At 41.5% G+C, this 12916-nt stretch overlaps 1 protein-coding gene across 34 annotated transcripts in view; it reads right to left on the bottom strand.

Annotated features, from left to right (window-relative positions):
• TUT4 (terminal uridylyl transferase 4) overlaps positions 1–12916 on the bottom strand; it is a 210366-nt gene that overhangs the window by 50008 nt on the left and 147442 nt on the right. For 25 of the 34 annotated variants that reach the window (XR_016211025.1, XM_089300634.1, XM_070078493.2 and 22 more), the window contains 5 exons: positions 10990–11109; positions 10618–10830; positions 6339–6513; positions 5105–5796; positions 1637–1787 (listed from right to left, as the gene is read on the bottom strand). Coding sequence is in view for 33 of the 34 variants with exons in the window: in XM_089300634.1 (XP_089156760.1) it covers positions 1637–1787; positions 5105–5796; positions 6339–6513; positions 10618–10830; positions 10990–11109 (1351 nt within the window). In the remaining variant the exon portion in view is untranslated. The remainder of the gene's footprint in view (positions 1–1636; positions 1788–5104; positions 5797–6338; positions 6514–10617; positions 10831–10989; positions 11110–12916) is intronic. The other 9 variants (XM_070078501.2, XM_089300638.1, XM_089300642.1 and 6 more) reach the window with 1 other exon arrangement.

Genomic DNA, 12916 nt, shown 5'->3' with positions numbered 1-12916 from the left:
CCAGTCTCAAAGGGACAAATATCTATGTTCTCCCTAATCTGTGAAAACTAACTGAGCACCTAAAAGGAAACCTGTAGAAGTGAAGAAGAGATGTACAGTTCGTCACATGTTCCCTCAGACTTAAATTTAAGGGTAAAGCTAAAAACTTGCCATGGTGTGGGGAGCAACTCGGACTAGACTAAGTTACTGGAATTAAGACTTATTCTATGCATCTGCTCTCCCACAATATGGCGCTGGGAGAGGAGTAAAAACAACTTTTACACAGCTGCCTCCAGTTCAACCAGTAACCTGCAGGAGCTGATCCTGCTCCTGATTGGAGGAGAGCAGCGTACTCGGCGTGTGGGTAGCAGAGTTGGGATTGGTGGAAGAGGACTATAAAGGAGGAGAGAGACAACATGCACCAGGATTATCTAAGGGGAACACCTGAGGAACATCTGAGCAGCCCCCAAGAGAGCCGGCCGGCAGTGTGCCGCTCCCCCGCGGAAGTGGGGAAAGTGGCAGGGGGCACCGCCCTTCCACGGAGGTGGGATGGCAGCCAACCCGGGAAGAACCAGCAGCAAACCCGGGAAGGGCCGAGCAGACGAAAGAACAACGCAGGGTCCTGTGTCGTTCCTCCGCGAAGAGGGGGAGCGACACCATGGGACTCCAAATCCCATTAAGTTGGCAGGTACTAATGCCATCATACTAAAGTGATCATTTTAAGTGCATAACTAATCGTAAAGATAGGAATAAGAGTCAAAGGGATTACATGAATAAGACCAAGTGTCTGCTAATAACGATAGATACAATTTGTAAAAAGGAGAGAATGAGCCAACAAGAGAAGCAGGACACACAGCAGACACACAGAATTACAAATGCCCTAAACAGCACTCTGGCCACACAATCTGACCCGATGGCTTTTGGATCTGGCTAAAAACCCCATGATAGCATTCCAGGCATGGAAAGCCTGTGGCAAAAAATGGCCTACATGAAAGATCTCTGTGAGTGAGATCCCAGTGGAAAGAATGGGCCATCAAAGAAGGAGGTACTTTTCTCTGAAGGGAGGAGAGAACTTCCACTTTGATTATAGCCCTAAGTAATGTTAGAGTTTCTGGATTCAAAAGACTTCTATAGCCTTGGCAGCTCATGTCAAGAGCTGTGGGTAATCACTGACATCATAAATAAGAGTGTCAATTGTTAAATCACTGTGCACTTGCTCTCCATGTAGGACCTCTGTCCTTAATGAGCTGTACTAGGAAAATTAACTTATCTTCAAACAGTACTTTATACTTTGTGTGTCTGTGTGGCTGCAAACTGCTGAAATCTTTACTTAGTAAAGAGTTGATCTGTATATAAAGATAATTAGAATCTTAATGAAGAATGAGATGGGAGAGGGAGGAGGAGGGTCAGGAATGGGACAGAAATGGGAATGGGAGAGCGGGTATAGGGGGAAGAACCACTATATTCCAAAAGCTGTACCTATGAAATTTATAATTATTAAATAAAAACTTAAAAATAAATCCTTTTGCCTCTAAACTACTTAATAACCTGTATCTAAAACACAATCTAAGCAAGTAATTTTAAATTATAAAATGAATAAATATTCAATATCTATTATATAATCTAGTTGCAATAACTGTGGTAATAAAAGCCTTACCAAAACATCTTTTACATACTAAATCAAGTATTTCCCGAAATCGGTTTGTCATTGGTGGCAGAGGTTTAAGATCAATTTTCCTGAAATCCTCTGGGCAATCAGTTTTTGAATGGCCATCCTTTTTGCAGATGCTGCATACTATTGTTGGTGGCTACACAAAAGTTAAAAAAAGTTAAACTTTTAAAATATTTCATCACTTAGAAAGTATACCTGAAAAGAATCTTTACCTAACATTCTTTTAATAACCTGTGCTCCTGAGAGGTTAAAACAAAAACAACTCAATAAAGTATGTTAATGAAATACAACACTAGATATTAAGAAACTTTCAGTCAATTGTTTTTCCTACTATACTTAAATATCAAAGATTAATTTACATAAAGAGGGAACATACAAAAAAAAAAAAAAAAACAAGAAACACAAAGTATGAGTAAATTCAAATAGTTTGACACTGCCAAAGAAATCATTTTTAATTACCGAAATCTAACAAAGTAGGTTATAAAGAAATTTAAAGTTACATCTTTCATTTCACTCCAAATATTTCCTAACTTCAGAATATATTAATCACAGAACCCTCAGTTAAGCCACTTGATTCAATTTATTATCATGGTCTCAAGAGACCAAACTGTAGGACTACACTCTCATTCAACAGCTACAAACTGAACTCCAAAACCTATATACCATAATTTTTTTAAATATTTATTTATTTATTTTGAAAGTCAGAGTTACATACAGAGAGGAAGAGACAGAGACAGATTGTCCATCTGCTGGTTCATTCCCCAAGCTGGGTGCAACAGCCAGCAGAGGGTCAGGCCGAAGTCAGAAGCTTCATCCAGGAGTTTTCTTCTGGGTCTCCCACATGGGTGCTGGGGCCCAAGGACTTGGGCCATTACTTCTACTTTCCCAGGCCATAGCAGAGAGCTGGATTGGAAGTGGAGCAGCTGGAACTTGAACCCATGCCCATATGGGATGCTGGCACTGCAGCAATTACTTGACTATCACATGCTACTTTTCAGAGCCTGCACTTGCAGGAAGCTGGGATCAAGAGCAGAAGCCCTTGGTCTGCCACTGTGGTTTAATGGGTTAAGCCGCCACCTGCAACACCAGTGGTTGTCAAAGTCTTGGCTGTTCCATTTCTGATCCAGCCTGGCAAAGCAGTGGAAGATGGCCCAAGTGCTTGGGTTCCTGCAACCATGTTGAAGACCCAGATGAAGCTCTTGGCTTTGCCATGGCCCAGCCCCAGTTGTTTTTTAGATTTATTTATTTATTTGAAAAGCAGAGTTAGAGGGAGGGAGGGAGAGAAGGATGAAGGGGAAAGGGAAGAGGAAGGAGAGGGAGAGGGACAGGAGAAAGAGAGAGAGGGAGAGGAGAGAGGGGGAGGGGGGAGGGAGAGGGGGAAGAGAAAGGGGGAGGAGGAGAAGGGGAGGGGGAGAGGAGAGGAGGGGAGGTGGAGGGAGGGGAGGTGGAGGGGGGCTGAGAAGGAAAGGGGGAGGGAGGGAGGGGAGAGAGGAGGAGGGGGAGGGGAAGGGGGAGAGGAGGGGAGGGGAGGTGGAGGGAGGGGAGATGGAGGGGGGCTGAGAAGGAAAAGGGGAGGGAGGGAGGGGAGAGAGAGAGGAGGAGGGGGAGGGGAAGGGGGAGGGAGAGGGAGTCTTCCAACCTTTGGTTTACTCCCCAGATGGCTGCAAAAGTTGGAGCTGGGCCAATCAGAAGCCAAGGGCCAGGAGCTTCCTCCAGGTCTCCCACTTGGGTACAGGAGCCCAAGCACTTGGGCCACCTTCCACTGCTTTTCCAGGTGCATTAGCAAGGAGCTGGATCAGAATCTACATGGGATGCCATCACTGCAGACTGTGGCTTTATTTGCTCCACCACAGCAATGCTCCCCAGTCCCAGCTGCTCAAATCATTTGGGGAGTGAACCAGCAGATGAAAGATCTCTCTAATTCTGCCTTTCAAATAAATAAAAATAAATCTTAAAAAAAAAAAAAAAAAAAAAAACAGAAGCCAGGACTTGAACACAGGGATGCCAATAGGTGATTCAAGAATTTTAACTGCTAAGTCAAATGCCTACTCTAGATTGTTACTGATTTTTAAATATTCTACATGGGGGCTAACACTGTGGCATAGCGGGTAAGGCCACCGACTTCAGCACCAGCATCCCATATGGACAATAGTTCAAGTTCTAACTGTTCCACTTCCTGCTTGTGTGCCTGGGAGAGTAGAGAATGGTTCAAATGCTTGGACTCCTACATTCATATGAGATACCTAGAAGAAGCTCCCAGCTCCTGGATTCAGATCAGCCCAGCTCTGACCATTTTAGCTATTTTGGGAGTGAGCCAGAGGATAGAAGATCTCTCTCTCTCTCTCTCCTTCTCTGTAACTCTGCCTTTCAAATATATAAATAGTTCTTTAAAAAATAAAAATTCTACTTGGCTTATACATGATCTGTGTTATCACACTTGCATTTTGGATGCTGAACATATTCCAATTATATGCACTGTAACTGCAACAATGTAACTTAGCAAAAACTTTCTTTTATTAACAAAAGCTGCTTCTTATTTTTTACCCATTGGGCTATTTTCTGTGATTTAAAGAGTTAAAAGCTCAGGCCAGCACTGTGGGACAGCAGGTTAAAGCACCAGTCTGAAGCGCTGGCATCCCATATGGGCACCAGTTTGAGTTTCGGCTGCTCCTCTGATCCAGCTCTCTGCTATGGCCTAGGAAAGCAGTGGAAGATGGCCCAACTCCTTGGACCCTTGCATCCCTGTGGGAGACCCAAAAGAAGCTCCTTGCTCCTGGCTTTGGATCAGCTCAGCTCTAGCTGAGCTAGCACACCGGGTACTAGTCCCGGTCGGGGCGCCGGAATCTGTCCCGGTTGCCCCTCTTCCAGGCCAGCTCTCTGCTATGGCCAGGGAGTGCAGTGGAGGATGGCCCAAGTCCTTGGGCCCTGCACCCCATGGGAGACCAGGAGAAGCACCTGGCTCCTGCCATTGGTTCAGCGCGGTATGCCGGCCGCAGCGCGCCGGCCGCGGCGGCCATTGGAGGGTGAACCAACGGCAAAGGAAGACCTTTCTCTCTGTCTCTCTCTCTCTCACTGTCCACTCTGCCTGTCCAAAAAAAAAAAAAAAAAAAAAAAAAAAAAAAAAAAAGCTCCTGGCTTCGGCCTGGCCCAGCCCTGATCATTGCAGCCATTTCGGGAGTCAACCAGCAGATCAGAGACTTCCCTGTCTCTACCTGTCTCTGCAACTCCACCTTTCAAATTAGTAAAATAAAAATATTTTAAAAATAAATAAAAATAAAGGCAATTATAGGAAAAAAAAATGTAGAAGACAAAGACATACTGAAATACAGTTCCAAAGTGACAATCACCACCATAGAAACTATTTGCACATTACTAAATCTAAAAACCATAAAGAAATACAGGGTGATGCAACAACCACAAAATCTTATGGACTGTTTACAAACTATATCTTACCTTGCCAGAGGTTAAAATAAACTTATCAAATACAAAATATAATTCCTGGGTGGGGAGATTATCATCGTTAGGATCAGAAGCATCTTCTGTAGCTTTGCAGATGCAAGAGGTAGCAGACGTGCACACAATCTGATGTGAACTCTCTGTTTTAAAATTTGACCTACAGTCTGTTCCAGCAGATTCAGATGGATCAGAAGACTTAGAATCAGTACAACTACATTGGCTGAACTCCTTTTTAAAGGAAGTTTCTAAAGGTGCTAAATCATCTTGTTTCTTAACTGATTTTAGCTCTAATTCATTCCCTTCACTGGCAGTAAAAAGAGATGAAGATTCCTGTCTTTGGTCAGCCAAATCCAGTTCATTTACCAACAGACTGTCTTTGTCAACTGTACATCTCTGTGGTGTACATTCCATTTGATTATGCTTTTCAGGTTGACCTCTCTCTGCATTTATTTTTTCAGTGCTTTCCCCAAGCAAAATGCAACAGTTTGATATACTGTCAGACTTCACTGATTTTTTACTGCTTAATTTTCCCTTTTCTTTTTTCTTGAAATCCACTGTAGATTTACTTTCACCCTTCTTCTGAGGACAAGCAAAATACCGATAGGCTGCCCTGAATCTCTCCACAACATACTCGTAAACAAGCTGGCTGTTTAAGCTCCGTGCAACATTCCTCTTGACTGAAAATGGATCTAGTGAAAGAGAAAATGGTAGTAGTTAAGGCTCTACAAATAAACTACATTTCCAAGCTAACACAAGTACACCTCAACTGCTATACTGTTAGCATAGTATTTTTCCCCCAGGTCTTTCTAACAAAGGGTCCCAAGGAAAGTTCTTGAAAGCTGGGTAAGGGAAAGCCAATAGCAACATCATTTGTTTCTCCCATAAAATTAAAAGCTAAAAGAGAAACAGAAAATAACAACATAACTAAGAATGCTGAGAAGGCCAATCCAATAATTACAGTTTTGGTGATGAAATTACTGCAATAAGACACTCTGCCATTATGCTTCTGTATATTATTGTCACTGAATGGCAACTTTCAAGGTCCAGAACCTATTAATAATGTTCATCTCTTGTCCTACCACAATTGATGGTTCTTGTGATTTAATGTGGAACCTTGTTTGTCAGTATCAATTGTTGTTTCTTCTTTAGCTTAGCAACACTGTATTAGAAACAAATGATGAGTGGCACACACACACAAATTCTAGAAATGAAATACTGTACATCATCTCACCTTCAATAGCTATCCGTCTTTTAGGCCAGTTTTTATTCTCTCTTGTTAAAATATCATGTATCCGTACACATATGACATATTCCTCCAAAGCAAAATCCAGTGTGTAAAATTTTAGCAGCTCTAACCACAACTGTCCCAGGGATACCTGATTTGTTGTTTCCAAAGTTAAAGGAGACTGAAAAAGAAAAAATATCTTTAATTTAAGCTTCACAACTTAATACAATCAATGAATATTAAGATAGAAAAGACCTTAGAGATCATGCTTTCAAAAACTCAGGAATGAAGGAGTAACTTGCCAAAAAGTAGTCCATTTGAGGAAAGGCTGGGAACAGAGTCCCAGTTTATAGACTCCTGGGAATTTTGTGTTCTTTCCAGTGAACCAGTGATTCTCAGCCTTGGATGCACATTAGAATCACCTGGGGAACATTAAAGTACACTATTGCCCAAATTCCACACCATTCCACCTTCCATAATCCTCACAAGAATCTGATTTAACTGATCTGGGCTATTGGCCTGGGCACAGAATCTGTAAAGCTCCCTGAAGTGATTCTCAAATGTAGTCAAGGTTGTAAACCACTGCATAATAATTAGTGTAATACCTCATTCAGTGATTACTTTTGAAATTAAAGTAAATATGCTGGTTTTCAAAAACTCAATGCCTTCATTTGGCAAATAACCCTTTCCAACCTACTGTGTTCCCTAGCATTGTACTAGAAATAAAATACTGAAAGCTCGCATTTAATAATGCTAACCATGCCACCATTCACTCATCTAAGAGTGGCATATATATTAACAATTCTGTGAAGCAGATGTGGGGCAACAATCTGACTCAAGACCATCTAGATCCATGCTGTGAATCACTACACTAAATTGCCACTCAAAGTGAATTCCTACTTCACAGACAATATTATTAAGACAGGAAGAGACAATTTAACAATTACACTAAAGGTCACATGCTATGATGGGTCTCTGTATTGGGGGTAAGAACAGAAGAGGTAATAACTGAAATCCAAAAGAATTAGCTAGATGAAGACTGGCTAAAAGTAGCCCCCAGGAAGCATAAAGGCATGAAACAGTCATTCAGACATTCAACTCTCTAACTATTCACTGAGTGCCTACTACGTGCCAGGCAGTGTTCCAGATATGCAGGATGGTAACTTTGGGGAAAAAAAAAAAAATTCTTGACTTCACAAAGCTGACGTTCTAGGGAACGAAGACAAACTTAATAAGTAAATTACATAGTAAATAAGAAGGTAAGTGCTATAAAAAAAAAAGTTGAATAAGGGATGAGAGTGAGAGCAATAGATTACAACGTTAAACAGAGTAGTCAGAATGGGATTTGTTGAGTGGCATGATCTGAAAAAGAGGAAAAATTTTTCCAGGAATGATGAACAGAGAGCAAATACACAAAGTAGGAATGTTAGTAAAAAGAAAATCATGAAAGTTACCATGGTTGGCCGGCGCCGTGGCTCACTAGGCTAATCCTCCGCCTTGCGGCGCCAGCACACCAGGTTCTAGTCCCGGTCGGGGCGCCGGATTCTGTCCCGGCTGCCCCTCTTCCAGGCCAGCTCTCTGCTGTGGCCAGGGAGTGCAGTGGAGGATGGCCCAAGTCCTTGGGCCCTGCACCCCATGGGAGACCAGGGTAAGCACCTGGCTCCTGCCATCGGATCAGCGCAGTGTGCCGGCCGCAGTGGCCATTGGAGGGTGAACCAACGGCAAAGGAAGACCTTTCTCTCTCTCTCTCTCTCTCTCTCTCACTGTCCACTCTGCCTGTCAAAAAATTAAAAAAAAAAAAAAAAAGAAAAGAAAGAAAGAAAAAAGAAAGTTACCATGGTTGAGGAATAGCTGTAATAGAAGAAAACATAAAGCTACCCACTATAAGCTGATTGGCTTTATCAAAATAAAATGAGGAGCAAGTGAACATTCAGGATGTGTTGAGGGAAAAAGGCATGATGCTCTGACTTATGCTTAGAGGAAACATTCACTGTTGTGTTGATAATAGATTACAGAAAGCCACAGTAGATACAGAGAAATCTGCTAAGAAGATACAGTAGCTACCTAGCCAGAGATGGTGCTGGCTAGGAAGAGGATGCTAAAAGTAGAGGTGGGGAGAGGGATCAAATTCTGGGTATATTATGAAGTAGAAATGATAGAAATTCCCCCACAGACTTTAGAAGGGAGTATGGAAGAAAGGAGTAAGGTTTTTACAACTGAAAAGATGGAGTGCCATCAACTGAAATGGGAAAACTGTATGTGGAACAAGTTTGAGGGGAAAATCAAGAGTTCAGTTTAAAAACACTAAGTTTTAGAGATCTGAGACACTAAATGGGCAGTTAGATAAACAATTATGGAGTTCAGGGATGAGGTCTAGCTGGAGATTTAAAGTTAGGAGTCATCATCATATAGATGGTACTTAAAATCCATGGGACTGTGGCAGAGTAGCAGGTAAAGCTGCTCCCTTCAATGCAGACATCCCACATGGGCACCAGTTTGTGTGTCCCAGCTGTTCCACTTCTAATCCAGCTCTCTGCTAATGATATGGGAAACAGAAGATCAATATCTCTCTCTCTCTGGCTCTTTCAAATACATAAATAAATCTTTAAAAAAAAAAAAAAAAGAGGGAGAGGGAAGTTTAAGAGAAAAACCATGGAACTGGACGGATATGCTAATACAATGCAGATACACAAGGAAAAGGGCATCATGGGCTCAGCCCTGTAGCACTTAATGATATAAGACTGGAGAGAGAAGAAAGATCTAGCAGAAGAGACTGAGAAATAATAACCAGTTATGGATGTGGTATACTGAAAAGTCAAGTGAAGACATTTTTCAGAGAAGGAGTAATCAATTGGCAAATAATGCTAAGTCAGAAAAAAATAAAAATCAGGAAATAACTACTAGATTTAGCAATGTGGAGACTAACTCAGGGCAGGGTAAGGGGGAACAGAAAATGGAAAGAGCAAATATATAAAATTCTTTCAAAATTCTAGTGCAAAGAGGAGCATAAAATAGCTGTGGTATCAAAATTTTTCCTTAAAATAACAGAAATAAAAGTATGGCTGTTTTAGCAAAGATTGAAACACTCGTGATTTAGAAGGAAAAGAGAAGAACTGCTAGAGTGATGTTCTAAATGGACAAGAAGGAATAAGATTGAATATATGGTTAAGAATATGAGAAGTTTCTTACGAAAGCAGGCAGAAAAGCAAAGTATGTGAGTGCAGTTGGTGGTAGAAAATGGTGAGATGTGCAGATGTTCTCTTCTTAGGGAAGTAATAACCAACATCATTAGCTGACAGTATTGGTGGTGTGAGGAGAAAGAAAGTAGTCTAACAAAGTAAGAAAGTTGAATAGAGGGGCAGGTACTGTAGCATAGCGGGTAAAGCCACTGCCAGCACTGCCAACATCCCATGTGGGTGCCAGTTCGAGTCCCAGCTGATCCACTTCCAATCTAACTCTCTACTATGGCCTGGGAAAGCAGCAGAAGATGGTCCAAGTGCTTGGGCCCCTAAACCCACATGGGAGTCCCAGAAGAAGCTCCTGGCTCTGGATCAGCCAGGCTCTGGCCCTTGCAGCCATTTGGGCAGTGAACCAGCAGATGGAAGACCTCTTTCTCTCTCTCTCTGTCTCTGCCTCTGCCTCTATGTAACTCAGCCTTTCAAATAAATAAATAAATCTTTAAAGAAAAAAAAAAAAAGAAAGTTGAATGGAACAGGGAAGTATTTCCAGGAAATGACAAATAATTTAGTTCAGTTAGAGCAACGAGCTCAGAAATGTTCTTATTTCTGTCTACTCAGAAGGCTACAAGCTTCTGAAGAACACAATTCATGTACATTCATCTTTGATTCTTCAGCACTCAAGATAATGCCTGGCACATAGCAGGTCTGGAATAAATGAATATTGAATGATTAAATAAGCAAAGCACTTCCTTATAGAGCACAGGGTATTTCTCCATGCAATCTGGCAACATCATTCTCAAATGCTAAAGTTTTGATCAAAGCCTAGTCCTTGAAGGAAATTTTCCTTGTCTAAATGAAAAGATATAAAGGAATACCTTGACATGATTCAGAAATTCAAAGATATTCAAAGATAATGTATAAATTCATTAGACACCCCATTACCAAAAAAACTAAACCAGATCAACCCCTCACTTTACAGATGAGGAAAATGAGGCCAAGAGGCTTGCCCAAGGTCAATTAAAATCTACTATTAAAATAGCTTAAATTGAAGGCATCACATATTCTACAGATAAAAAAGGCAAAAAACATAAACAAAAACAGCTTACTTTGCCATGTTTTTCCTTCATGGCATTACTTTGGTTGTCTGTTTCTGTCTTCTTGGTATCATCTTTTGGTTGGTCTGCCTTAGCTTTGTTTTCCTCAGCAATTGAGTTTTTCTCAGTTGCACTACTTGAATTATATTCCCACTTCACAAACTTCTCTTCTACTATGCCCTTCAGCTGAAAGTCATCCATTCTTTTTGGGTGAAAGCCTTCAATCTATATAAAAAGGCATTCCAAATTGGTAGTGGAAAAATTATTAAAAAATAAAAAGGATGGACAAACAAACCAGAATTCCATCTTAAAATGTTTGATTAGAGCACTATGAAAGAGCAAATTACCTATACACATGCACATGGATCATGCACTCACGCTTACCCAATTTCCAAGTAAGCAAGGAAGAAGAGGGGGTTTTCTTTGTTGTAGATAAAACATCACCATTAAAGCAAAACAGTAGGAAGGGATTCCACCATCAGTCTGGGAGTCAATGTAGCATAACTGCAAAAGAAAGGAGAAAAAGCATCATCACTTAGCTTTCTTTCATTTTCATAGTAAAAGTTGCTTGTTTTTCATATTTTAATAATCGAAAAGTAGCTTAAACAATAATGAAAATTATGTCATGGCCTAAAAATCACATCAGCCTGTAAAAACCAGTCACATGTTTTACTTATCTTCTGTATTCATATTTTAGTTTAATGGAATCATATCAGTGTTTTTATAAAATACAGATATCTTTTACAAATGCTTTTTTCCTGTTCTCAACTCTACTGTGCCTCAATATTAATGTTCTAGATATGCTTCCTGCCTTTTTCTACACTCAAATAACCATAGGCAATGTACATACATTTTTATTTTCTACATAAAAATATGGGGGATTTTTTGTCACTATTTTACCAAAATAGTGTATTACAGATATTTCTTCTCCATAACAATGCATCAAGAAAGTCCTTCTAGGGGCTGGTGTGGCATAGTGGGTAAAGCCGACACCTACAATATTAGCATTCATACGGGCACCAGTTCATGTTCCAGCTGCTCCACTTCCAATTCTCCATAACAATGCATCAAGAAAGTCCTTCTAGGGGCTGGTGTGGCATAGTGGGTAAAGCCGACACCTACAACATTAGCATTCATACGGGCACCAGTTCATGTTCCAGCTGCTGCACTTCCAATCTGCCTCCCTGCTAACAGTCTGGGAAAAGCAGCAGCTGCTATCTCAAGTGCCTGGGTCCCTGCTACCCTCATAGGAGACCTAGAAGAAGCTACTGGCTTCAGCATGGCCCAGCACTGGCCTATGCGACCATCTGCAGAGTGAACCAGCAGATGGAAGATCTCTGTGTCTCTGTTAACTCTGAATTTCAAATAAATAAATAATTTTTTTAAAGTTATAGGTGGGGCCAGCGCTGTGGCACAGCAGGCTAACCCGCATCCAGTGTCGTCATGCCATATGAGTACCAGTTCGAGTCCTGGCTGCTCCTATTCCAATCCAGCTCTCTGCCTGTGGCCTAGGAAAGCTGTGGAAGATGGTCCAAGTGCTTGGGCCCCTATACTTGCATAGGAGACCAGGAAGAAGGTCCTGGCTTCAGAAAGGTTTAGCTCTGGCCGTAGTGACCATTTGGGGAGTGAACCAGCAGATGGAAGACCTTTCTCTCTGTCTCTCTTCTCCCTGTAACTCTCTCAAGGAAATAAATAAAAAAATCTTTTAAAAGGCCGGCGCATGGCTCACTTGGCTAATCCACCTGCGGCACCGGCACCCCAGGTTATAGTCCTGGTTGGGGCGCCAGGTACTAACCCCAGTTGCTCCTCTTCCAGTCCAGCTCTCTGCTGTGACCCGGGAGGGCAGTGGAGGATGGCCCAAATGCTTGGGTCCCTGTACCCACATGGGAAACTGGGAGGAAGCACCCAGCTCCTGGCTTCGAGATCAGCGCAGCGCTGGCCATGGCGGCCATTAGGAGAGTGAACCGACGGAAGGAGGACCTTTCTCTCTGTCTCTCTCACTGTCTATAACTCTCTGTCTCTCTAACTCTGCCTATCAAAAAAAAATCTTTTAAAGAATTACAGTCCACAATTTGGATGGTTACTCAATGCTCAATGACTTTTTTTAATATTTAAAAAGTTTTATTTAAGGTACATAAATTTCACATATTTCATATATAGAGATTTAGGAACAAAGTGTGCACCCACCCTTCCACCCTTCTTCCCCCTTCCTAAACTATTCCCACTCTTAATTTTTTCAAAGATCTATTTTCTATTTTTATATATATATGAAATGATTTATTTAACTTTTCCTACAATTAGTCCAATTAGA

The sequence above is a fragment of the Oryctolagus cuniculus genome, chromosome 7 (assembly GCF_051225735.1).
Source record: "Oryctolagus cuniculus isolate XC-2025 breed Fujian yellow rabbit chromosome 7, ASM5122573v1, whole genome shotgun sequence".
In the NCBI taxonomy this organism is placed as follows: Eukaryota; Metazoa; Chordata; class Mammalia; order Lagomorpha; family Leporidae; genus Oryctolagus; species Oryctolagus cuniculus.
Note: the sequence above shows the minus strand (reverse complement) of the source record. Positions and strands in the feature narration are given on the sequence as shown.